Source organism: Hesperophylax consimilis, chromosome 4, assembly GCF_061612785.1.
Source record: "Hesperophylax consimilis isolate HC1 chromosome 4, BYU_Hcon_1.0, whole genome shotgun sequence".
In the NCBI taxonomy this organism is placed as follows: Eukaryota; Metazoa; Arthropoda; class Insecta; order Trichoptera; family Limnephilidae; genus Hesperophylax; species Hesperophylax consimilis.
In genome coordinates, this window is record NC_142839.1 from 31,830,371 (window position 1) to 31,855,972 (window position 25,602).

General features: G+C 33.3%; 2 protein-coding genes across 2 annotated transcripts in view; both read right to left on the reverse strand.

Moving 5' to 3' along the window:
* Ac3 (Adenylate cyclase 3) overlaps positions 1 to 25,602 on the reverse strand; it is a 321,798-nt gene that overhangs the window by 47,285 nt on the left and 248,911 nt on the right. Inside the window, exon 9 of the mRNA XM_089651683.1 lies at positions 20,435 to 20,545. Coding sequence (XP_089507809.1) covers positions 20,435 to 20,545 — 111 coding nt within the window. The remainder of the gene's footprint in view (positions 1 to 20,434; positions 20,546 to 25,602) is intronic.
* Positions 467 to 2,824, reverse strand: LOC149424547 (adenylate kinase 7-like). The gene has a single exon (XM_089631011.1). It carries the CDS (start codon positions 2,822 to 2,824, stop codon positions 467 to 469), a length of 2,358 nt encoding a protein of 785 aa, XP_089487137.1.

The following is a 25,602-nucleotide window of genomic DNA, read 5'->3' on the forward strand; positions in this document are numbered from 1 at the left end:
AGGGCAGATATGAGATGATGATGGACACTGTAACGTTGTCCGAAACGTTGGCTAAAGAAGGAGTTAGCGCAACACGGCATAACACCCAAAAACAAATAACTAAAATTTTCTTTTTAATTATCAAATAAATTCAGAAAAGAAATTAACAGAACATATTTACTTAACTTTTGATACTTACGGTGTAATTAACCCTCATAATACGTTCCAGTAATGTAAATAGATCAGTATCTTCTTACAAAGATAAATAGGATTGTCATGAATAAAAATAAAAATGCTTACGTTTATTTCTAATTGAATTTTTTTAAATTTATTAATTTTGAAAAAAGTTATTTTTTTCTACAATACAAGTTGAACACGTGAAATTTAAAAGTTGTATTTTTATAATTCATAAAATAATATGGTTATACCTTGCGGAAATTTAATTTCTTCGTCTTTCACTTAAAATGGAGCCATTACAAAAGAAAATTCAAGCAACTCTCCCATTGACGTACCTGTTTATTTCATCAAACAATATCTTAAGATGGTCGGCGCAGAAATTATATCCAGGATCGAATATCTTTCCCGAGGCATTCTCTCTGAACAGATATTCTGCCAGGAAGTCAATTGGATCAGCAGGTCTAACCTTAGCTACCATCGCCAAACCTTTGGTTAGAAGTGGGAACACGTGTTTCATCAAGTATTGCCGGAGTGCGTCGGAGTTGAGACGTATACGTTCAGTCTCTTCTTGTTTTAAGATCTTGTAAAGCCTCGTCCATTGCTTGATTTTTTCTTCGTTGTCCTTAGCAATTGATTTCTTGATTTGAACTATCCTTTCTGACTCTGCTTTTCTAAGTCGTTCCTCTATCTCGCTGGCAGTTTCGAGTTCTTCCTTGGTAAAGGTGGAGCTGGGTTCACCAATCTCATCGATAATCATACCAAAAATAGTTTCCATCGTCACTCCCTTTTCAGCAATGTCAATATTTCGGATTTCAACTCTTGCGTCTTCAAAGTATGTGAGTAATGTTTGATCAACGCAGATCATTTTTCTGAAATCTTTTAAGTTTTTCAACATGTCGCGTTCATTGTAGGGTAAATTAGATATTGCATTTTCTCGTTGAAGCATTACCCTTTCACAGAGAAATAAGTCAGGTGCCTCTAATGAAATGACCAAATCTGGTAGTTTAATGTTAATTGTTTTTTCTTCGTCATCTTCTCCAACAACTTCGTTGTTTGTGTCAGGGGAATCTTCGTTGTTTATCTCTCCAAAAATACCTACGCACTCTTCATGAAGTTTTGGGTATCCTTCGAATATCCATCCTTTGTTTTTGCTTTCCAAACTCGATGTTTTCTGTTGTAGAAATTTTATGAGCATTTCTTTTGGCAAAGCAAGTTTACCTTGAGCTTTCAGTAAATCAGCTTTTAAATCTGTTAAACTTTCCACATTTTCTGTGAAAAATCCCCCTTCCACCATTTCTATACTTGGATCTTCTCCTTCCGGTTTTAAGTTACTGTAAAAGTACAGCTTCCATTTAAGCTCTTCAACAATTAACTCATTTAATATATCTTCAGAATATATAGGTATTCCATAATACACAGACAAGTTAATGGCTAATTTAGATTTTCCTGATGCTGGTGGGCCAAATAGGAGAATTTTATGCGGTCGAAGATGCAAAAAATCTTTAAATTCTTCGTAAATAAATTCCATGTCCTCCAAAAATGAGGCTGTGTGCGTCCACTGCTTTCTTCCTACCTGCTCCACTTCTTCATTTTGGTTGATGTACAATGGTTCCATTACCAAATTTGCAGTTAGTTGAAAATACATATGAGATGTTATTCCGGACAAAAAAATAACCTCTTCTTTGGGAATGTACTGAAAATACCCACTTCCATATGTCTTCCCTATTAGTAAAATAATATCTTGTAGTTTCACAACATTTTTTTCAATTGCTAATACCATCTTTTTCTTTTGGGGGAATGACTGGAGCAATGATCCGACGATTCGAGAAAGATCTTTAACGTGAATTACCGGTAAGTTATTTTGACCGTTGCCAAATATTGGAATTACCCTCTGGTTTTCCCAGGCCATTTGAAAGAATATAAAAAATAAGCTCTCTTCACATCCGTAACTTAAACCTGAACTGACAATGACTACCTGCAGCTTATTTTTGAATTGATTTCCAAGTTTTATTAACTTTTCTTCTATTTCATAATGCGCTTTGTAAGCGTATATTGCAGCTCGATGTTCATAATGGTCTTCATTTAATACTTGTTCTTCTTCCGAGTTTTCTAATTTTGTTTCAGACCAAGTAAGGACCGTGGAAATAAGAATAATTCTCCTGATACTAGGTTTGGCGTTGAGAAATTCTCCATCTTCGCCATGCAAAAGATTTGCTTCTTCCTGCGTCAGTATTTGGTCCAGTTGTTGTAGAATTTCATCAACCTTATCGATTCCATCAAATGATTGGCTGATATCTAGAATAAGTATCCCAGATCCAAGAGCACTTGTCAAATACTTTTCGGGGCTTATAATATTTTTCACTCCAGGTAGATCTTTGACAAATCGGTCCGTTACATTTCCAATAACCTCGTAACGTAAGCTTGAGAATGCATCATCCGATTCTGGTAGTGGTGAAAGAGGAGTTACTGGAAGTTCTCCAACATTTAGTGCATCCTCAAGTACGACAGGAGGACCATCTTCACCATAATCTTCTATGGCTTTTAACTCAACTGCGCTTCCATACACCAGTTTAGAAATATGCTGGGCGAAGTATTTTCCATTAAATGAATCCACATTATTGATAAACACGAGATTTTTTTGGAAATGTGAAATATCCACCGAACTCATTGCAATAAATTATTGAAATTCAAGAAGTTATTTAAAGCACGAATTATATAAAATTTCAACAAAAGATTTATACGCAATAGAATTTGACACGTGAATAAAGTAAATTTTTGCTCTTTTGTTTGGAATTCTAAATATTCGATTATTTTTTCTTTTAACATTATTTTGTTTCTAGCCATACAAACATGTTTTTTTATATTTTGGTCGTGGTAAATGTATTAAACTCACATTTTCTACGAACCTTGGAGCCGGCTCTAGTGGTTTATGTAGGTACCTACATACGAAATTACTCGAGTTTTGTCCATTTCTAACATTACATTCTAAGAATAAAACACAACAAATAATCTGACAAATATTTTCACAGAACCTTTTATGAAATAAAATATATTTTTAATGAATAAGAATGTCTAATATTGTCTTCAATAATTGAATAAAATACCTTTTATCGATAATTATTAGATTGTTTTGAATTACGCCAAGAAAAACAATTGACTGCGCTTAACGTGGTCTTGTTCTAATAATTAACTGAGCGTAATGAAGTCCCTTTAACCCAACCGTTATGCATTTCATTCGTCTGTAAATTTTTTTGTGCTTATTTTTTTGGTTGCTACACCGTCTTACACTTCGTCCTTGTTTCCATCGTATTGCCCCTATAGGTTTCTGTTGAAACACGTTTTGCTGTTCGCAACTGACGATTTTTAATAAATCACAAAAGGTTTTACATTCTTATATCTAGATGGCGTTACTAATCAACAGTAGACCTATATATTGATTTTGATACAGATATTTACAGTTTCCAATAGTTTTGCAACAAAATGCAATACATTGATTAATATTTGTGAAATAGTTTGAAATGTAACGTACTATTTTATTATTATTCCGTTTCCATACAGATAATAGAAGAGATTGCTTTCAAACTAGATCCCCCAAAAAAGGAGGAGAAATTTTAATGTTTTGTTCTTTTTTTTCTTTGGGCACGCACTTTGCACAGCTTTACAGCTTTTATAAACTGTACGCCTCTTGCAAATAAATTTATCTATATGAAAAAAGAGACGATTTGATAATTTCATGGATTTGTGTGTTTTATCTTTAAAATGGAAGAGGCAAGTTTCTAAAGCGGTGAATAGTTTAAGAATGTCAAAGAATTACGGAAGGGTAAACGATTGAACGGAATAGCGCGTCGAATTGGTTAAAAGAAAATTTTGTTGGTAATAGAATGTTTACACATTCAACGTTATTTGTACCCAATAGACACGGTAATTACACAGAGAGTTTCACAGAGACTCATTAGAGTAAATTAGGGTAGTGACACCCACTGGGAGGAAGAAAGAAAAAAGCAGCACGGAAAGCCGTGTGAAGAAAAGATAAATAAGAATCTATCCATGAGTTAGTTTTAAGTTATTTCACAGTATAACCAATGAGTATGACCAGTTTTGTTGTCTTTGTTAAATATCTATCTCGGAATCTATATATAAATAAATTAATGTTTAATTGTTTGTCTCCTATAGATTTCGCTGAAAATTTCAACGTTTTCTTTTTAGTGTCAGGAGTGTTTAGTTTGAACAGTAGAAGAGGTCGGGATGCCCGAGGAAGAATTTACGCAGAATTTATTTTTATTATCTCTGCACTGAAAAAAGATATGGAGTCGATTAAAAATCGGTATAATTAAGTTATTTTAATAGTAAAAGTAGACAATATAAACAGTAGTGTATGGTGGAATTCAGGGACATGGAACGATCAAGAGAAACTAAAACTTATAATAAGTAATTATTTCAATTATTTAGAATAATATTATTTCACCATGAAAATAGACCCAGTTTCTGGTCCCCTAGAATTCACAGCCTGAAAACTTTATTCCAAACCATTAATAACTCCGAGCGACGCTGGGTACACGTCAGCTAATATTATATACTTTTTTGGTTTACAAAACTTTTGATCACGAAGCTCTACTAATAATTTTCATCATTACCTGTGTTATGTTTGGGGATGATGTGTAGAGGGTCTTTTTAATGAAATAAAGAATAGCAAGTTCTGGGAAGGATAGGGGTATGAGAGGATATAAGCCAGACTTCTTTTCCCGTCCACTTTCGAGTCGCAGTTTTACATTATGTTTTTGAGATAACAACTTTAGTCTAGTTCTTAGGGGTGGAAGTCAAAGAGCGCAGCTGTTTCCAAATATATTACGTATATTACTCTTCGTAAGTCTGAAAACACGCTACGGTAGAGAGTTTGCAAGTAAGGATAGCTTTATTACAGTGAGGAAAGCGAGCCCAGGAGTGCTTTAACTTGTATTGCTTCAAAGAACAAAGGAAAGGGCATGAACGAATCAATTAATCAAATACCATATCTACGAATAACGATACTAAATATAGGAAATGAAAACAATGTTATGGTGTTTTGCACTCAACCTCGTAAAAAAAAAACAAAAAATAATCATGAACATGTTCAAAAATACATATAGCTACCTACATAGGTAAAAATGTTAATTTATTTATGTACACCCATTACTTTTTTTATTTCCTGTAAGACTAGTTTTTTACAGTAAGCCGCAATCGATAAGTTTAGGCGCTGAAGAGACAAATCTATAGAAGTGTGTTGTGAGCATGTTTTTGTATCCGAAATAAGCTCAAATATTCATTACCTCTGCAAAAAATAAATCAAATACTCCTTACTCTTGAAAGAATTTCAACAAACATTCCTTATCTCTGAAAAAATATTCCTTGCTTCTACAATAAATTCATCAAATTTCCTTATTTCTGCAAAATTATCATCAAATATTCCTTACTTCTGAAAACATACGTCAAATTTTCCTTACTTCTGCAAGAAATTCATCGAATATTCCATACTTCTGTCAGAAATTCTATCGACCTATAATTGAATACGATTATACGATTGAATAAACCCTAATTTGAAAGAAAGTTACATCAATTATATACTTGATTTACTTTAACTTGTTATTTCTGACAACCTTTCGAGTAAAATGTGAAATTTTTCTCTCAGATCAGAGTCACATTAGGGTGTCCCAAAAAAATTAAAGTTGTTATTTTTCAATGCATACTCTCTTATTTTGTCTCAATAATGACAAAACACTTATAAATAAATTTCGTTTACTTGGGACCACTGCAACCCGTGCCGACTTGCATCGGAACTTTTTAGTAGGTACTTGTACATTAAGACGCCCGCAAGCAAACGTGTTGATGAGCTTGTAGTAACTTACTTTTTTGTTAGTAAACGAATATAACTCATTCAGGCAAGATGTCGTTAGATTGACGCACTTCTAAAAAGAGTATATTTTTAAAAGGAGTCGTAAAACACCAAATATCGGGTTCTAAATTGCTATCTAATGGACAAGTTATTGAAGTTTTGTTCTACAATATCCGGGAAGTGAATTTAACTGTCAATCAAAGTGTTAATCTCACTATTCGCGAGTGTGTTATCTATTGGAAAAAGGCGCGTATACCAACCAATTTTTACGTACTTGTAAACTTATATAAGTTTGGAGGGTATTGCAAAAAAATGCGCAGAAAACTCAAGTCATATTTGACAAACGTCGTCAATAATTTGTTAAAAACTAATAATAATGATAATTTATTTGACATTGCACACGCCGATGCTCTAATAAAAATAAATTAAGATAGAATCTTCTTGCAGCGGCAAAGAAAGCTAGGTCGTCCTGGCCACTTAGGGGGGGTAGACAAAAAACTGACAGATAAAGAAGAGAGAGCGTGCCTTGCAGGAAGAAAAGCGGCGTACTAAATTTTTATCTGTGCCAACTCATTCAACATCGTCTTACAAACCGTTACAAAACGACTCATCTTCTGATTCTATCGAGGACACAAGTTTAGAAGATTTTCCAAAACCGCTACAGAAAACTCAAAAAACACGAAAACAGTAGGCTGGAATACAAGAAGTGCAAATTCTGTGTTGTGATACTACACCTTCAAATACAGGTCGCTTCAATGGTGCTTGTGTGCTTCTTGAACATCATGTGTATGAGTTGGTATTAAAAACTGTGTTTGAAGTAAAACTTAGTCAAGTTATAAGCCCTGACATCCCAGTCTTCAAAAAGTTTCGAGATAACTGGAAAAATGTTGATCCCGATAAAATTCAGTGCTACGGAGAAAATCTCACATTGCACCTAACCGCTTCCGAAATCAATGATTTTCTTGACCGTACTGCACTGACAACAAAAATACTTGGAGATGACTATCGAGAGTTGTTAGAACTCTGTGAGATATTTTTAGGCGGAGATACAGCGAGAAAATTTAAGATTCGGCCTCCAGGTGCTCGATGCATGGCAAGGGCGCTTTATTCGTTGAAAATATCATTACTTTGTGCGCAATTTAAAATTACCGGTAAGGATAAGGCGGCACTTTTAGACGTTTGCATGTTCATAGTAACATCTTATGTCAAGCCATGGCTACAATGTATTATAACAGTCAAAGCACTTTACCAGGACTTACGAAAAAATTGATCAAAAAATCTCAATGGCAGCTTTACAGAAGTTAAGTAAGCATTTAATGGTATTTGACCGATGAAGTATCTATTTTATCGCTGTTTGACGACGCTGTGGATCAAACAACTAAAATAAAATGCTCTAAAATATCAAAAACAATAATTTATCAACCCATGACAAACGTTAAATCCCATCGAAGGAAGATATTGATGGTAAATTGTATGGTAAGTTTAATAAGCAATTACTTTTATGTTTTGTATTGAGGTTTTTGCTCATATCATAATTTATTCAATTTTGTTTCAGAAAAAAATATTTACGACTTCATTTCAGTCAAAAGCAAGTCTTTGTTTGATCGTCTGAAAATAGATGCCAGTTTTCTTAACGAATGCCCTACGATGTGATCAAATAATTCTTCGTATCAAGAAGCCAGATAGAAAGTGTTGTCGCTGAGGGTAGTGAATGATACAGCTGAAAGAGCTGTTAAGTTAATGCAAGATTTTCATGGCTTAATCACGGTCGAAGAGGAACAAAAACAATGATTGTTACGAAGCGTTCAGGAACACCGGAAGATTTATCCTGACTGTAAAAAACAAACATTGAAGTGAAAATTTAATCAATAAACCATTTTTAAATATAAAATACTACATAATTGAAAATTTATACATTTTTAAATTTCAATTTTTCGACAAAAATGAAAGTTTAAAATCCTTCCATATTAACAAAATATTAATAATAATTCCTACATTACTGGAAAACTTGAATTGTAAAAAAAATTATACCTAATAATAAAAAAAATACAAAAAACTCTGCACAAATGTTTGTACCATATGTTTGGCATCAAGTCGGCACGGGTTGCCGGTGTTTAATCAAAATAATATTTATTATATGAGTTATTGGGATCAAATTAAATAAAATAAGAGGGTATGCGTATTTAAATTCATGAAAAAAAATCTTCCTTATGTCCTATATATATATATCCTAGTATATAATAACATATAGTTTATATATATACTATACTAGTGGATCCCCGCAATGCTTCGTTATTGCAATGTCTTTATCAGACGCCTCCAACTTCTTCCACCATTCACAACGTTACTGTTAAAAAACTACATTACATCGACTTCTCCTACCATTTAAACATCTCTAAAAACTCCTGGCACCAATGGGAACAAACTTGTGATGAAAGGCTTTAAATCACAGTGAAAAAAACAGATAAACCATAGCTGCAAAAAAATATACAAATTATTTATGAAAACGGACATGCTAACGACATCTGGCGGAGAAAGAATTGATTCAGTTTGCTTGCAGTAGGCGCCTGTAATAGTTGGACTTAAATCGAGGTTCCGGGATGAAAGCAGAGAGGTCGTAAAATCGTCTAAGACGAGAAAGGAACCCCCTTTCTAGGCTTAAAAATAAATATTGAAGGTTGTCGACCAATTGGATCTGGTCCAGAACGATAAAAATTTTGAATAACCAATCAGTGAACGGAGAGGAGTGCATCAGCTACAGACAAAGGAATGAATTTTGGATCGGGCAATAAAATAGATAATTAACGACATTTCGATTCCCACAGAAATTGGAGGTGAACGCACTGTAGAATAAACATCGACGTTCAAGGGAACGGATCCTGGGAATGTTTACAATAACTGAGACATTTATGGGGTATCGAACCATTGAAATCGAGGGCTTTGGAAGTTTTACAAGTTGTAAAGCGCACACACAAAAATGCAATGAAAAAATTATAAATGTGATAGTGTAAGAGAGGGCGGAGAAACTTAGGGAAATTACTGGCAGAATTTTCAACTGTAGTACAATTATTTATGATAGAAGGAGGGTGTCATGTTCGATAAAAATCGTACTAAAGAGAGGTGAGAGTTTTGGAAACAATGGAAATTAATCGTTATCAATTTAAGATGAAACGGACATATTGGTAAATCAATTTTGAATGAAAATCTCGCAAAAAAAATAGACATTTTAGAAAAGTGCGGCGACCGAATGGAAGGATAATACAGAGATTTTTGAGCTGCTACAAAGGTCCTAGGGACATGAAAATTGAGTATCAGAAGAAGACAGTAAAACTAAACATATAGCGATAGATTAAATTCAGGAAACGTAGGCATTTTACATGATTATTAGGTTAGATAGATATTAGAGCTACACAAGATTACGGAGGGATCGAAACAAGATAAAAGGTTGACAGTCTCATGTGTATTTTAGGAGGTAAACAATCGAAATCCGAACATAATTTTTATTTACGTTAAGGTCAGGCCATTAGAAAAGCGATTAACTTTAACGTGGAACTTATGAGATATTTAGATTAGGCAAAAGAGATTAAAATTAATAGGTTTGAAATTAAATTAAATTTACGACCATAGTACATAAAATCAGAGACGTAAACAGGTGTACAGACATATAATTTATGTGAAATCTTGTATGACAAAGATAGAGGATGGGGCGGAGATTGGGTCAGGCAATAAAAATGACAGATATCCCAGAGTCTAATTAGGTATATCTCCCATAGAAGTGTGAAAAATTATATAATAATTAATAATAAATGAAGTATGAAATTTCCCAGGAGACCACACACATCGGGAAAAGTGGAGAAAAGATAAAAGAAAGGGTAAAGAACGGAGATAAAGAATAATCCAAGTGGAGAAAAGTGATACAATTCAAATTTATCCGTGAAATAAATAAATACGACTTGGAAAATAATTAGTTATAGAGTTATGAGAAATAACAAAAGAATAAATAAGAAAATTGTGCAGGAAAACGAATGTTGTCGCGAATAAAAGAAAATCCAAAAAAATAAGGAAAATTCAAATCTGCGACATAAAGAGGGAAGGTACGGGTGTAAATGGAAAAGCTCGTATAGGTGACAATAAAATTAAGTAGAATTTAGACAAATCGAAATTCAAAAATGCGTAGTAAAGATTTCAGCATGGATTTAAACAATTTTCGCACGAGATGCATAAAATTGAGATCTATATATATGTTATTAAGGATGGACCTATCGCGAATTGGGAAAAAAAAGGAACGCAAAATCATGAGATTTTAACTACATTTTGTATGAACGGAGGACAAAGAAAGCTTGGGCGACTAACGCGGACTTACCCGATTCGGACCCTATCGACTTAGAGTTGTGAGATAAAAATTAACCACCGCCCAGAGCCGGAAAGCAGAAGATCTTATGGAAGCACAATCGATATTAATGGCAGGGATGTTCGGATTTGCGAGTTGGTAAAAGATAGAATCGATCACCAGAGGAAATTCAGATACGTCTTTTGGAATCTGAGAAGGGTATAAAATGGCGGTGCAGACCAGTTTTCGGGGAGTCAGTCGAGATTTTTGAAAACGGAGTTTACGTCGCAGTATAATTATTATCGTCTATTGGTAAAATTCTAGTGAAATAATCTAAGTGTTAAATTTTAAGTCTAAGTTTAAATTCTGAACAAGTCCCTGGACTTAGGAAGTTTTGTGAAAAGTTAGAAATTTTAAATTCAGTTTAAATTCCTTTGAAAATCCCATCAGTGAAGTTTTGTTGAGTCAGTTTAATTTGGTTAAACAGTGAAAAATAAATATAATTTAAACTCAGTGCTTAAAAAGTGTTAAGTGAAGTGCAAAAAGTGATTACGGAATTAAAAAATTAAATCAAAATTTAAAAATAATTATTTCATTCAAAGTGAAAATTAAAATTCGATTGAGAGTTTTGTCGTTCATCTAGAGTGGATGTGCTCGTGAATTGATATTTAAAAATAGATTATAATTTAACATCAATTTGGAAAGAAAAAAAAATAATAAAAATAGTAATAAATATTTACGTCTTAGTTTAAAATAAACACAATCTAGACAGTTTGAAAAGAAATAACAACAAATGCTCAAACCTTTGTTCTAAAAGTAACAGTTCGGAAAAGAAATTAATTTATTAAGAATCGAGATAATTAAAAGTCTGCGCAATTCGGAAAAAAATTTCTTATAAAAATAAATAAAAAGAAATTTAGAATCAATAAATTGATCAATTAAAATCCATCGTGCGTATAGCGACAGTGTTAAAAGTGTTTGTAGTTTTAACCGGAATTCTAAACATCAGTCTACCATTTCGAAAAAAGTATCTGAAACAGCTATCATTCAAAAGCCTAAACTAGAAAAGTGTTATTAAATCAACGGGTTTTCTGGATTAGGATTTCGTTCGGAATAAAAATTAAATATCAGCTAATTTATATGATTCAAGCGAGAATAAAATATTATGTAGGAATAAATAGTCGAAAAGATTTATTTTGAAATTAGTTGAAAAATACAATTAATTAGGTAGGATTTCTTCATCAAGGTTGTTGTGTACTACCCGACCGGAAATACCTTGACGGGGGTTTATTTATAAAAGTTTTCCTTTTATAAATAATTTTCAGGTCCCAGGAGACACAGAAGGGCTGTGAAGTGGAAGTATATCAATTGAATATTAAAGTGAAACAACAAAAAGGAATTACACACTAATATATGTAATATATGTATTTATCCATAAAAAAAAAATAAAGTAAAATATTGTATATAAATAGTATATATGAGTAATGTATGTACCATGTATATGTATATATATATTTATCATTTAATCAGAACATCGAAATGGTAGCGATCTTAGATACCTACCTATGGACATATCTACTTAATTGAAAAGAAAATATGTATTTATTAATATTCAAGACTATGTAGAATCATATATCTTATATTTATTTATTAATATATGTAATCTTATTTAACGTATTTTGACAATCGAGATATGTGTACTTATATATATATTTATATTTATTTTTCACCTAACTTCTAGTAAATTTACTAACTTCGGGAAATGAAATAAATAGTTTAACTTCAATAAAGGAATTAAAAATATTTAAATTAACTATGCACAATAAACGGTAACATAACTGAATCACAAGGAGAGCGCGAGATATTTTTAAAATAAACAATCTCACATCTGGGTTAGTGGGTCAGATGAGATGTTTACATTGTTCAATTTGTTGATAAAACAAGGGATCACTGGAGAATTGGGTCAACCGCATAGTTTGGAAACGACCTTGGCCATAATTAGTTAGTCACATAGGATTTTATTAATTACCCGAAACAGCTGGAAGATGCGTGCTCTCAAATACCTATCAATCACAAACGACAATTGAAAAATCACGGGTTAGCCAGATTTATATCGAAAAACCATATAAAACATTTGAATACCATTGATTAGATAATCGCATAGATTTTTATTAGTTACCTGAAACAGCTGGAAGCTGCGTGCTTACAAATACTTATCATTCACAATCGACAATTGAAAAATCACGGGTTAGTAAGATTATACTGAATAATTATACGAAACATTTGAATATTATTGATTGGGTGCTCATACAGAACCCCATCAGTTGCCTGAGACATTTGAGAGTCGAGTACTCTCTAATGTGGCAACCAACTACTTGAAACAATTGGAAAATCACGGGATAGGATGAACAAAATTAATGTTGAACCCTGGAGGTAAAATTTAAAGCAAATACAGTTCATCCAATAGGAGGCAGTGGTCGCTCCTATAACAAGATCATTAACCAAACCAAATAGAGATGGCGATTCTCTTAAATAAAAACGTCAAAACCAAACAAACAAAAAGCCTGGAGTTCGATAGCTCTCCAAAACAAACTATCATAAGATCTTATTTTACTAGTATTTATTAGTATAACCTTATTCTTATGTATATATTCGATTACCAAGCCTAGAGTTTCGCAGAACTCTTCGTGCGAGATCCGAGCTTGGAATGCGATGTAGATAGTCTCGTATTGCGAGTTATAAACCTTTCCCAAACTGTATGTATACATATATTTATTCGTATGTACTGTTTACTGGAGGATGCGGACCTGCATACAGCTTGCATTTTAGGTCTTCTGGACCACTCTCGCATCTTCTCTTAAACGTGGAATGAGGATTCACGACCCGTAAGTCCACACCAACCATGAGTATATGATTGTATATAGGACGAAACCGGTTCGCCCTAAGTAAATTGTAGTCCAAGGAGGGGTCGGAATTTGGGGGTATCGGGACTCGAGGGGAAACTTGAAGGCAGTGCATGATGACGTGGAAGGCTTTTTGGGACGCGATAACTTAGGTATCAATCAAAGAGCCGTGTCAAAGGATTGTGCAAATTTCTAGTTGACTCACGATCATCTCGTTTACTTGCAGGAGGATTTGGAGCCAAATTATGCCAGCAAATGGGCTATTCCGAGTTCGTCAAATATGCAATTAACTAATTACATTAACCTACTAAATCAATCTTTAAATGTACCTTATAGCAGCAGAATCATAAAGGAGTGGCGCCAAACAGACACAAGAGTTTACCAAAATCAAATTTACTAACAATTAACCATTTGAGTTATATTTAATCACCTGTTCAAATAAACATGTATAATATCTTTTATCAGCGTTTAACTACGACTTTGTTAGGGTGCAGGGAATCAGAATAATTACAATAGGAAAGTTAGCTCATCCAGAGAATTCATTTAAGTCTAGGTTTGCAATGGAAAGACCAATTAAATTTTGAAACTCAACGCCTCGATCAGAACCAAGGGGGTTACCACAAAAATGAAGGTAATTAAAATCCTATATCATAAATCAAAAAATTACACAACGTTTGATGGAATTTAATTACGATATAAATACGGGAATATTTGCGTTCAAGTTCGTAAATAACGTATTAATTAGTTAAGTACATATGTCTATAAAGATATATAGTACAAGAGAGCTTTAAGTAGCTTTCTGTAGATATCAAAGAAAAGGGTCCAATTTTCATGGAGGCTTATGTGTTGTAGGGGAGGAATTTTCCATCCCTGCGAACACATATGCAAAGCCTTAGAAAAAAAATTTAAATATCGGTCATGGCCAAGAGAGAAGAAAATTTTATATTGTTTTAAACAAATAAGAGAATGGCGAAAAGATGGAGAAGAGGCGAAAATATTACAAACTTTCAGCGATATCGGACTAGTTTTCGAGCTTTGTGAGCACAAACATACGCAAGCAATTTTTTTTTATATTAAGAATAAAAACTAGTTAGAATTTAACAATTGGAATGCATTTTATAATAAAGGACGTTTTCCTGCCACAGACCACCTTCTATGTAGGGAAGTTAAAATTTGTGGTTGTAATTATTATTGGGTAGGAAAAAAAAATTAATGAAATATATTTTTTTTATATATTTTATCTCCAATCGGGTCAAAACTATCCTATATTTCAAGCTGGAAGGGTAGGGCGGTTTCAGAGATTAGCGTGTACGAACACAGTGACAAGTGATTTTTATTGTTCCATGCTAATTCAACACAGTGACTATTCAACACACTTTTAAAAAGTGATATAAAGTCATTAAAAACGATGAAATTTTTTTTTAACCTAACCTAACCTACTTAACCCAGTTAATTAAGTTTTTGTTTCATCACTTTCCATGACTTTATATAATTTTAAAGATGTGATGAATTATCATTATGATGATTTTTTTTATTGTACAACAGAACATTCATTCCAGTTACAGTACAATTTTACATCAGTTTTACAGTACATTTATCCGGTCACCGATTTTTATATATTAAGATAAGATAATAACACAATACAATTCTTGTCATTTGAATTCAGAACTGTACCGTGCTTGTCATTTTGAAAAAAACTTTTTTTTTTAATCCGCTCGGCTCAGCCAAATTGGTGAAACAAAATATAAAAAAACTTTTGTACCGCCGAACTCGGGAACCATTTGTTGGATAACGTACACCCCTGCTTTAGGTCATCCTGAGTGGTTCGCTACGTTTGGTGACTTAGCAGGAGTGCCCTGTTTCATTAGGTTTGGTTTGTCTAGGTCTTGTGGCGAGTCCGATCGGGAGAGACAAATTGAGGGAGACCTTTGGACTTCCACCCGGACTATGGAGGTCCAAAGAGGTCAAATTTACTTTCGTCTTGCACCGCAATGCGAGGGATGGATTCACAAGTCCGTCACTCCTAGACACATTGACCCCCAGATTCCTACCGACCCCTCATACCATTTCCTTCCTAGAACTTTTTCTCTTTCCTTTCCCTAAAAAGACTCTCCGCACACAGAATCCCTAAAGATGACATAGGCCCAGAGGGATTTTTTTCCTTTGGGCCTACTGTGTCAAGCTAATAAAATTTAAAAAAAAAACTAAAAAATTTGTAAACGGTTTTATAATCCATTCACTTTCATTCACATTCCATTGAAATGAATACGTCGAGTTCAGTATATGAAATCTTTGCTTTAGCGAAATTTAAAAGGTTCGCAATATTGAGCTGATGTAAACGAATATTAAGGCATATTACTCAATTAGTCATAAATAGGTATAGGTACAACCAGAGAACGTAGTATTTTGAAAAAACAAATTTGCAACGTGTCATTATCATGGTTTACTTCATTGTTCCATCCAAAGATAATAGAGTATTAGTGTTATAATATCTTTGATTCCATCACAATAATAACTTGAATGTCAAAAGTAAATTAAGATGATTTTAAGCTATCGAATCGGGGCTTAGGATGACAGGAGGCTATCTACAAAAAACATCGTTGTGAGATTTTTTATTTTTATTTTATTTTATATTGTATGAACAAATAGTACATGATTTACAAAGATGAAACAATATACAGGAATAAGATACTTCATGTCGGGTACCTATGATATGTTTCCTTGGAATGTCTGCTAAATGGTATGTTTATACCTTAATTACCAGGTGAAGTGTGTAGTATATAGGTGTGTGTGTGTAATGTATGTGTAAGTATTTGTATGTCTGTCTTTATGTATGCGCATTGAACAGTTTAAATTATTGACATGATGCCTTGTTTGAATTTGGGTTGTGAATCTGAAAAAACAAAAATAAACGCAAATAAAGATTGGAATGCTGATATGCCCAACTCTATCTCTTAAACAGTTGTATGTACGAGGTAAGAGCTTCGTGTAACAAATAAATATGATAATAGCATTACCGAAATCAAGCTTAGCTCAAAACACCATTTTTTGTAGCTAGGCCCCTGTAATCCTAAGCCCCAGAAATTCTCGCAATAATGTATCTCAGCTCCTTCAATCTTCAAATCTTCAGTATTTCATTTAATAATCAAGATTTCTCTTAACGACCCTTATTGTATCATTCATTAACCGTCTGAAAACAACTTTACAGCCGGCCTATCGATTCGCCGACCCCCAATAATTCGCCCACCGCCAGCCCTTTCCCCTCCCACCCTCTGCCCCCCAACACAGCCATACCCGTTAAGGGGGGGGATCAGGGGCGAGAGATGATTTATGTGAAGTTACCCCTCTCCGCCAAAAGTCGTGGTGTGACCCGCGGCGATTTTCCACAAAGTTAGCGCGATGAAATTTCACTGTTGTTTGCTCACTCGGATGCATTGATTCTGCAATAAACAGAAAGAGGCGAACGAAGTTTGGTGCTTTCCACTCAATTGGAGATCAATGATTAAATTGAGGAACTACTCCTGGCGTTTCCCATTCGCTCTTTGGAAAATTAAAACCTGAAAGCGAGAAATGGTTAATGCAATTTTAATGGACTCACGAAGTTAGATAATTTTTTTCACTACTCTATCTTATCTTATGCGCAATGCCCAATCCATATTAGCCACTTGTAAAAAGTATTTGCCCTCACAAATTAAAAAAAAAAAAAACATATAAAATTTACCAATGCACATTAAACACTCGGTCGGTGAGTTTTGGCGACCGTGAACGTGAAGAATGAGTTTTTGTTGTTATTGTTCACTTTTATTATTTAATATATTTTATTATAGATAAACAATCATTTATTTTTAATAACAAACTTCATCATCACTAATCCACGAAAGTAAAATAAACAAAAAACTGATGAAGAGTTTTAGTAAACATAAAATAAATATTTTCATAAAATATGACGTCTGAATTTAGCCGTGTCCGCGCCATTTCTTACTCGTGTAAATTATTGATTTTCGTTACTTATTGTAATGAACGTAGGTCGGAGACTATAGTAAGTAATAAGATATATCTTTGTAGAAATGTATTATATATTTGTACTGCGCCTTTGAGGTTATTTTGCACAAAAACAGCGCTATACAAATCATCCAAATATTATTATTATTATGGAATAATATTGAACGCATGTCTATGATTAATTTACGTTGCAAAAGTGGGGCATAAAATGAATGCAATGATGAATAATCCTTCCTTTTCTATGCGCCATCCCAATTGAAATTTCGTATAGTGTACTAAATTTCGGTTTCCATGTTATATTGTACCTATGATTAAGGCGAAGCTTAATGCGAAATCACTATTTTGATTAATCTTTATAACGAATTGGTGTACATTATGAATACCAAAAAATATTTTTTAAATAAATTAAAGGTTTTCCTATTGTTTCGCTTGAGTAGAATACAAATAATAAAATAAATTATTCAATCAATTAATAAATGCAAACAACTAAAAAAAAATTTTTTTCAATAGAAATTTATGAACGCATAAAGGAAACAACTTTTAAAAACTATCGTATTGTAGCTAAGATTATCTGTGACAGTTTCACTTGATTCACTTTTTTGCTTTCTTATAAAATTATTTACATAATAAATTAAAAAACAGTTTTTTGCTTGAGTTCGAACTTTTCTACACTCCTTTTGTCAAGCGATTTTAATGCGATATAAGGTATTCCAAGAATATGCTTATAGCTTCCTCTTAATAACACACAAACATTAAACTTATTATATGCCATCTCAATTTCACTGTCCAACATACGTTCAACAAGTTTCTGATGAGTTATTCTTACCAAAACATTGCTATTTTTTAATAATCAACAAGTTTTTAATACGATGTTTATTTGCTTCACGGTCACTTTTCTTTTAGCGAAACATTTTATTTTGGTGAAATACATCATCTTCCGGAAATACTTATTCATTTGCTCTTACGTATTATTAAGATGAACAAAGTCGTTTGAATATACACACTATATTTCCCTTTCAAATTTGCAAACAATGTTCATTAGACAAGACACGTTTATTTCTTAGTTAACAACATTCCTGCCAGGAATTCAAGTGGTTCGTGTTCAGCAGAACCCAAAAAATGAAAAAATATTTTTGTCAGATTAAAGGGGATAAAAATGCATCCTTCACTCCCACGTTTATCGTCTTCCGTGATCTTATTTTATAAAAAAATACTATCTCATTTTATAAATCTATTCTTTTCGCCTGTAGATTTACGCGTGCTTACCGAGAAATAGAAAAATCTGAAAAAAATCATTCAATATTAATCCGTTTAACTTGAAAGTCTCTCATCACAGGCCATTAATAATAGCTGACAGTTGATAAATAGGAAGTGTCAATACCTTTTAACATATTAACCTTCACACCTCAAATACCACTTTCATATTCTCGTGGTTGGCGTCCATTTATTTATTAACACGATCAATCAGAAAATATTAGGTATCTTCAATCTTCATTCCGTAATAAATCTTAGATTCAGTAATTAATCTTCCATTTCTTAATTATTATTCTCGGGGTAGGTAATTAACAACGAGCTAATAGAACATGCTTCTTAATATATATTCTTTGAAACTTGGGTTTACATTAAATGGGATCTTTTAAAGAAGTTACGAGTATATGGCTAGGATTTCTTTCATTGTGGTGTAGGAATTTTTCTGTATAATCGTAGCCTTTTTCCGTATTTGAGATTCATTATTATGGTCTAAATTATTCTTCTGCATATATTAAACGCGCAATTAACACCGAAGATATAATATTTTCAAATATGGATCTATAAATATCCCAGATGGAGTAAAAGTTCTTGGTAGAATAGCAGAATGTTGTGAATTTGAACTAATTTAAAATGACTAAGGACGGGTTGTTTCGGAGAATTTGAATAATTCATCAAATTTCAACGTTAATTTGCGAGTTCTGTGAAAGTCCTATTCAAGTTCTGATATTATATCATTATAGGCTAGTTGCTTGACAGAACTGAAATAATAACAGAACTAGAAAATATCTTTCACAGAACTCGCAAATTAACGTTGAAATTTGATGAATTGTTCAGATTCTCCGAAACAACCCGTCCTAAAACTTGAACATCTTGGTCATATCCAGAGTAAGATAAAAGAAACACATGGTATTGGAAGATGTCATACCTCATGGTAGCGGAAGACGTCATACTTCATGGTAGTGAAAGACGTCATACCTCATGGTAGTGGAAGTCGTCATACCTTATTTTAGTGGAAGATGTCATAACTCATGGTAGTGGAAGACGTCATACCTCATGGTAGTGGAAGGCGTCATACCTTATTTTAGTGAAAGACATCATACCTTATGATGGTGAAAGACGTCATACCTCATGGTAGTGGAAGACGTCATACCTCATGGTAGTGGAAGACGTCATACCCCACGGTAGTGGAAAACTTAATTCCTTATTTTAGTGGAAAAAGTCATACCTCATGGCTTCGATATTTACTTTACTGATATGAAATACGTAAACTTTTTCTGGGCATAATGAAAATTGCCCTAATGATAGGCATCTTCTTAACAAGAAGAAACTAAAGAAGGCATACCCGATAATACGTTACAAAGTTTTCAGGTGTCGAACTGACAACTTTTCGTTTTCGTCACCCTCGAATCAATACATTCATCGGAAAATAAGCTCGCCTAAAATAAAACATGTCAATTTTCAGTCGGTAAATGGAATACACTCGCCCATTATTATGTATGTAAATAATAAATAGGGATATTGTTTAGGCGTGTGTGAAGGTTCCACAACCTTTTGGTACGTGATCTGATTTTCCAAGCGACGGTAAATATACGCATGAAATATTTCTTACGCCCCTTCATAATAATATGAGATACTAAATTCAGAATTCTGTATTGAAGAATAAACCAGAGCACAGTTTAAAGTGGTGTTTTGTCTTGGATAATTTTTTTTACAAATATACTTACATTTTTGTTCCAACTGGCACTTAAAAGTGTTAGGCACTAGAAAGACATTTTCCCTGACCAGGAAAATCTAAACACTGGATTAACTTACGTTACGTATTTATTTAACATGATTTTAGTAGGTATGTAATTATCACATTTCAACCAAAATATATATAAAATAGCATTACAAACAAACAAAATAAATATATAATTTACTTACAGAATCCCCTTCATCTTTTCCATCGGATGGAGCATCTGGTAGCACAGTGGAAGAATCTGCACCATTTCCTTCTGAAGGTCCGTTCTTCTTTAGCTCGATAGTTGGTTGGTACTAAAAAAAATACATTAAAATATTAGGGTGTATACAAATATATTTTTACAAATTATTTAACAACAAAAAAACCAATGAGAATGAACGAAATTCGTTAAAAATTACAAATTGAAATCAATCATATTAAAAATCTTACACCCTCATAAAATAATAAAATATACATATTATAATAATAAAATATAGTACACATAAATATACAAATTGCCTATTTTTTTATTAATACCTTCATTGCTTTAGTTTAATTTTACTATAATTTTATTCATTTTTAAATCTTGTTTATTTTATTTCAATGCAGTCCATTCTATTTACATAAATATATTATACTGACTTTTCAACACGACAAAATATCAATACATTTTAATTTACGAAAAATTTCCTAATCAACACTTTCGGCCCATCAAAACCCCATTTAAATGTGCTGATCGAAATAATACTTTGTAAATAGGTTAATGCAAAAATATTAACTCCTTTCCCAATGTTTTAACCACTGGAGTGATTTTTGTCATATATACAGGGTTTTCCAATAAGAGGTGTTATTTTAAATAGCCCGCTATTTCGGTAGATGTTACTTTTGAAACTGTCCCTCTTTAACACTTGACAAGTAAAAACTATGCCATTGATAAAAATGATAAAAACGATACACGCTTCAACAACGCAATAAAATTATTAAAATTCACTTGAGTGAATCAAATGCAAATCATCTTGAGTGATGAGGCCCATTTCCACCTCGGTGGCTTCGTCCACAAGCAAAATTTTCGCATCTGGGGCTCGAAAAACCCAAGAGTTATTGTTGAAAAGCCTCTTTATCCTCAAAGTGTGACTGTTTGGTGCGGTTTATGGTCCGGCGGAGTCATTGAACCTTACTTTTTCGAAAATGAGGCTAGAGCAACAGTTATGGTGAATGGATTGCGCTATCAATTGATGATTAATGATTTTTTATGGCCGGAATTGGAAGGTATTAATCTGGACAGCATTTATTTTCAACAAGACGGCGCTACGTGCCACACAAGCAACGAAAATGTTGATCTTTTACGATTGAATATCAAAATAACACCTCTTATTGGAAAATCCTGTATTTTTGTGAAGAATTTAAATCAAATCTTAAAAAAATATATAGTTGTTTTCTGCTCTTCTGAACATTTTGTTAAATTAAAGGTTTTCCTATCGCTTTGCTTGAGTAGAATACAAATAAAAAAATAAATTGCTCAGTAAAAAATACAAATGCAAACTACTACAAAAAATATTTATTCAATAAAAATGTATGAACGCGTAAAGGAAACAACTTAAAAAAAATACAGTTTTATATCTAAGATTATCTGTGACAGTTTCACTTGATTGACTTTTTTGCTTTCTTATAAAATTATTTACAAATTAAGTAAAAATCAGTTTTTTGCTTGAAATCGAACGTTTCTAGACTCCGTTTGTCAAGCGATTTTAATGCCTATTACCTACGATATAAGGTATACCAAGTATATTCAGATTTTTGGCTTGTAGCTTCCTCTTAAAGGTGGATACTGCACGGCTTGTCATAAAAGCGTGGCAAGGTAATGATAAATTGTCACTGAGGTAGGTACTCCACAGGTTTTAGATTGTCATTGTTAGAACAGGATAAGTAATTGGGTAAGGAAAGAAGTGAGGGAATGCAGGAAAAAATATGTTAGTAGGTATGCATAGTTGCGTCAACGATAAATATGGCACGTTATGATAAGCGATCTCTCAAAACTTTTTTGCAAATTGGCAAAATATGTAAGAAAAATCCCTCCAGTGTTTAACAGGGTAGTATTTATTTTGGGTAAAATGATCATTTTATCCAAAAGTAAGTCAGGAACCAACGTAAATAGGTATTTACAGTTAATTTTTCGTTTTAATAGAGCAATTAATATCATCAAAATGCGGCATAAAATATAACGATAAATTATTTTAATTTTCATCGCTCTCCAAAATATTGCTAATTTTTTTAAAATTCGTGTCCATATAATAATTTTAAAAGCTTTACGATGTCAATATCGCTATTACCAGCTAATTACTTGATTTAATGTGATTTATCACTCAACTCAAAATAGCACGCAGAAATAACAAGCAGTGGCGGTTTTATATAATGTGCGGATTTGCAGTGAGCCCCAAAATAATAACTAAGGCAAAAAAGACATACTTGATTATACTACTACTGAATAGTAAAAAAAATCCGCCCATACGAATGAATATCCTGCCACAACTCCACAGAAAAAAGAATCCAGCAATCTCAAGCCCGGCCTAGCGCGGATTTCGCTATGCCGGGCAAGAAAAAACGCACAAGAAAGCTAAAACACCTAAGGTTACGAACATCATAAATTCTGTTCATAGGTTCGTTCTTTTAGTAGGTACATAAGGGCCAAAATTCGTTATTCTTGTGCCGCGACAGTTTTGTTGGACCGGTAATTAATAACGAACCGAACATTACCGAATGCATTTGGGTGACATATTTGCTCAGCGTCTGTTGGCTCTGATCTTAGGCACTGAGCAGATATATTCACATTTACACGCATCTCAGTATTTAATTATCCACGCTTTGACCTATTTCAGCACATCGCTTTCCATACGTTGGTAATGTATGGTGAGCGATATGCTGAAATAGGCCAGGCCTTATTGCGTATAGCGTAATTTATCATTTACATTATTGATGTCAAGTAAATGTTCGCTCTTTATTTACTCGTTTCTGCATTCCAACAATTAGTAGGTGCACCGATTTCAAGCAGATAAACTGTTTTTTTCAGTGCTACATATTCCCAAGCCACAATTGCATTAGTCAATGGACGTTTTATATCAAGTCAATCATGTAGTAGGTATTTACTGATATTTTTCAACGATTATTTTTCAACTATTTATGCTAATTCTTTTCAAAATGGTCTTTAAGATCTACAGTCTTTAAAAATGAAATGACTCTATATATATATACGATGAATAAAACTGCTGATAAAAAGTCGTTTTTTGTATGAACCACCACTGATGGCAAGCAAGTTTTCAAAATTTCTGTTATATACAGACTTGGTGGTTACCAATAATTAGAACGCGTGTCGAATATAATGTTTATTGACAATTTAGTACGGATTGACTACTTCTATCTTCTGAGCTGTCGGTTGGGTAAAGAGAGCGAGCAGATGCATCCGTCATCTTTTATACCTCTATCTGTCATCTCGCTCTTACACATTCAAAAAACAGGCGTACCACCTAAAACCTTTCTTACAATTTCCAAAAATTCCTACAGACTACAGACCGGAATGAAATTTTTCCAACAACACTACTTTATATTCACTGGCGTGGCATTGATTAAATTCCGTTCAAACCTGCGTTTAATTTGGTCTATTCTGCATTAAATATTTTCTTTCTGATTTCAGTTCGTCGACCACCTTACATTTGCCGCCGCTTTATATTTAACGGCCTAACGCAATGGCGACAACGGAAAAGTTGTTATAAAACCTTGTGGATCCTTTCTCATATGGAAATCAGCAAACGATAGTAAACACCTACCTATGTAGGGTCTGTAGGGAGGGATTTATTTATATGGGTCTTGAAGAGGCCCGGATTATAAGAAAGAGGAAAAATATATGCCGGTAGCTCGTGCCATATACGAGTATGAGCCGACTTTCTCAAAAGCGAGTCGAAGAAACGGCCCGTTCTCATGAAGACAACATCAACTACTTTATTTATTTGGAAAAGTTGACAGCAAATCTTTAATTATATAATGATACAATAATAATATTATTAATTATGCCAATTATGAACTTTCCACTGATGAATAGTTAATGGTGTTACAATGGTGTACAATGGCATAGAGATGTTCTCATGAACGAACGGTTGTTGCGCTAGTTTCTGTGGATTTCACACACGTGCACCAATATACCAGGGATCAATGCTGCGAGCTCCTAGAGAAGGCTCTATTAAAATATCTGTAGATTGGACTTAGCACGCACACATTGCATCTGTGCATAAGAGATTGCAATCGGTCTGTTAACAACGGATTATCAATCAGACGTACCACATTCCTTTACACAGAATCGAGTAGGTTTATTAAGTATTTAGCAGCTGGTCACTGTTGAATAATCTGCTAGCCTTATACTAGGCACTTAAATTTTACTAAGCACACTACATTAATGGTTGTTGATTGTGTAAAATTTAAAACACGTTTCTTAGTAAGACTCCTACTCTTCTAATATTTACTCAGTCTTTGCAAGAAATAGCTATGTCTTATTGGCACCAATTACTTAATTTGACTTGTCAGCCACCTTCCTCTCCCTTTCTTCGCCACATATATAAATAGTTCTTACAGCCTAAAAATATTCCCCAAATGAGTTTATTCCCACTGGCCCGGACATCTCAAGCAGAACTTTTGTGCGTTAGCATTTTTTTAAAATTAATTTATTTAAAAATTAAAATTTTCATGGAAAATATTTCCCTCGGTCTGGAGGTGCCTTAAATTATCGGAGACTCCGCAACCCTTAGTCGACGTGAAATAAATTCAATTAACTTTGATTTATTCGACAATGCCTAAATAATGGTATCGAGTTTATGAAAAAGCCATCCGTAGGTTGATTTTACGACGTCGCGAACAATTCTACTCTAAAAGGCAATTACAATTCAATTATACGTTTCCTAACGGCAGAAATTACGTTTTCCCTCTCCACCGTGGCACCTAATCTAGGTTCCCTTCGAGGATCCGAACAACATCCGTGTAATTAGAAACTGTATGAGAATCACAGAAAAGGGGGTCTGTCGATAATTCTACATAAATTGAAATTACAAAATGCAATAAAACTAGTCGATAAAATGGCCGTTGAGTTTGCAATAGTATTTCAGAATGCAGAACTTAGTGACATCGGTTTTCATTTCATCGTAATATGAAATACCTAATTTATAAATAAACAGGATTAACGTATTATTATTTTCTTAATTTATTTATTTTTATGTACCATTTTATATCAGAAGACACAATACTCTAAAATAAAGTCGGAATGTAAAGTGTGGTAACTTCGGAGGAGGGGGGGATGATTTTACATGGTTTTAGAAGTAAAAAATTAAGA

Excerpts from the sequence above, each read along its gene's own strand:
- LOC149424547 (XM_089631011.1), bottom strand. The coding sequence starts at position 2,824 with ATGAGTTCGGTGGATATTTCACATTTCCAAAAAAATCTCGTGTTTATC.